The sequence below is a fragment of the Sinocyclocheilus anshuiensis genome, unplaced genomic scaffold (genome assembly GCF_001515605.1).
Source record: "Sinocyclocheilus anshuiensis isolate Anshui unplaced genomic scaffold, SAMN03320099.WGS_v1.1 scaffold1962, whole genome shotgun sequence".
NCBI classification, from domain to species: Eukaryota; Metazoa; Chordata; class Actinopteri; order Cypriniformes; family Cyprinidae; genus Sinocyclocheilus; species Sinocyclocheilus anshuiensis.
Genome location: NW_015544290.1, coordinates 81,619 through 83,587, shown reverse-complemented (window position 1 = coordinate 83,587; position 1,969 = coordinate 81,619). Strand labels below are relative to the sequence as shown.

At 43.0% G+C, this 1,969-nt stretch overlaps 1 protein-coding gene across 1 annotated transcript in view; it reads left to right on the top strand.

Moving 5' to 3' along the window:
* Positions 1–750, top strand: part of LOC107698068 (CD9 antigen-like) — a 5,337-nt gene extending 4,587 nt beyond the window's left edge. Inside the window, exons 7-9 of the mRNA XM_016498984.1 lie at positions 30–119; positions 223–306; positions 417–750. Coding sequence (XP_016354470.1) covers positions 30–119; positions 223–306; positions 417–530 — 288 coding nt within the window. The 3' untranslated portion in view covers positions 531–750. The remainder of the gene's footprint in view (positions 1–29; positions 120–222; positions 307–416) is intronic.
* Positions 751–1,969: the final 1,219 nt, after the last annotated feature.

Below are 1,969 nucleotides of genomic sequence, written 5' to 3'. Positions count from 1 at the left end.
GGTCTGACAGGCGTGTGTTTGTGTTTCAGTTTGACTGCTGCGGTGTCGGTGGACCGATTGAGATGTTTGTGCGAGACACCTGTCCAAAAGGCAGCTTCCTGCAGCAGCTCTCGTATTCTGTGAGTCACTTCTTGTTTGTCTTGCTCTGATTCCTGGCTGTGTTGTGTGAGGAGTGCAGACGCTCATGTGTGTGTGTGTGTTTGTGTGTGTGTGTGTGTGTAGAGCTGTCCCAGCATGATCAAGGACGTCTTCAACTCGAACGCTCAGCTGGTGTTGGGAGGGTTTCTGGGGACGGCAGGAATCATGGTGAGTCCGTCTGGAGCTCTGTGTGGTTCACTCTCAAACACGTGTGTGTGTGTGTGTGTGTGTGTGTGTGTGTGTGTGTGTTCTGACCGTCTGCGTGTGTTTATCCTCAGACGCTGGCGCTGGTGTGCAGCTGTGTGCTCAGAAGACATGTCTCAGTGTCTCACGCGTCTCCTCCTGCATACGTGCTCCTCACCTCCCCGCCATCAGTCGCCAAGATGATATAACCCTCTCTCTGTCTGGGTGTCATCCGTCTGATGGAGGGATGAACGCTTCCGTCGGTCAAAGGTCAAGGGAATCACACCTGTGTGTGTGTGTGTGTGTGTGTGTGTGTTGTGCATCATCTAGAACTGAACTGAATGGCTTCAAATCCCAACTCGCTTCTTCAATCTAAACTGAGGCCGCAAACAGGCTGCCGAATTCTAATTAAAGTGAAGTTCACAGAAACTGATCTGCTGTAGTTTGTAATGCTTCATCTGTCAGCATGGATCACTCATAAACACGTTCAAACTCTGCACACGAGCTGTTTAGACTTTTGGTTTTACCGCATTAATGGATCGTACTCATTTCTTCAGTTCTGAATTCTGCACGACTCTGTTACGCTCTAGCTCACTGTGTGTTACCATCTCGTCCTGAATATTTCACTGTCTTGCTGTACGCTTAAAATCTGCATGTTTCATGTTTGTTTTTTACGGCGACATTAAAGACTCTTCCACAAAGCCGTCACGGAGCAGTGTGTTTTATCAGAGGTCAGGGGTGATCTGCTAATCATCTGTGATCGACACGTGACGCTGTGACTGAATAAGCATTTCAGAAAGTGCCGTTTTCAAATGTAAAAGCCTTGTTAAATATATATGACCAAAAATGTGATTTGACACCTCATTCGTGGGTCTAGGACAAACGGTGCGGGAGGAGTAGTGCGCCGAAGTTTTGTCCAGAAGAAGAATAAGTATGCAAGATAACAATAGTGATGCCTTGCCTTTGGCAAGCACCACTAATAATAAACTTTCTCAAGCCAACTTAATAACAACAGGAAAGTTGGCGCAGGAAGTGACGCAGCGGTGCGTTCCTCTGTGTTTGTGTGGAGGGTGCGGCGCTGGTGACTCAGGGCATGCTGGTTTGCCTAGCAACAGCAGTTGTTTTCTTTCAAACTCTGAAGCCAAAAATGAGAGAGAGAGAAAGAGAGTACTGTTACACATTTACATAATGTTCCAACTCTAAGTCCTATAGCTGCTGCATGACTTCTGTATTATAATGGGGTTTTCACCTATACGTATCTGTGTGCGTGTATATGACCTTTCCATATTAGTTATAATACATAAATAAATGAAATAAAAAAAGAAAGCCATACTCAAGTAAAAGTACAGATATCTTACCAGAAAATGAATAACTAATTACATTCAGTGGTGTATAAAGTACCTGAAAGCCATACTCAAGTAAAAGTACAGATATCTTACCAGGAAATGACTTTGGTAGAAGTTGAAGTCACCGTTTAGAATATTACTTGAGTAAAAGTCTTAAAGTATGTGATATTTATTGTACTTAAGTACGAAAAGTATTTTATAAATCTTAAACGTACTTAAGTGTTAATTTGTAAATGTACAAGTAAATGCAAAATGGAAAAGAAGCACATAAATAATATATATAAAATGTTCATACACAGTTT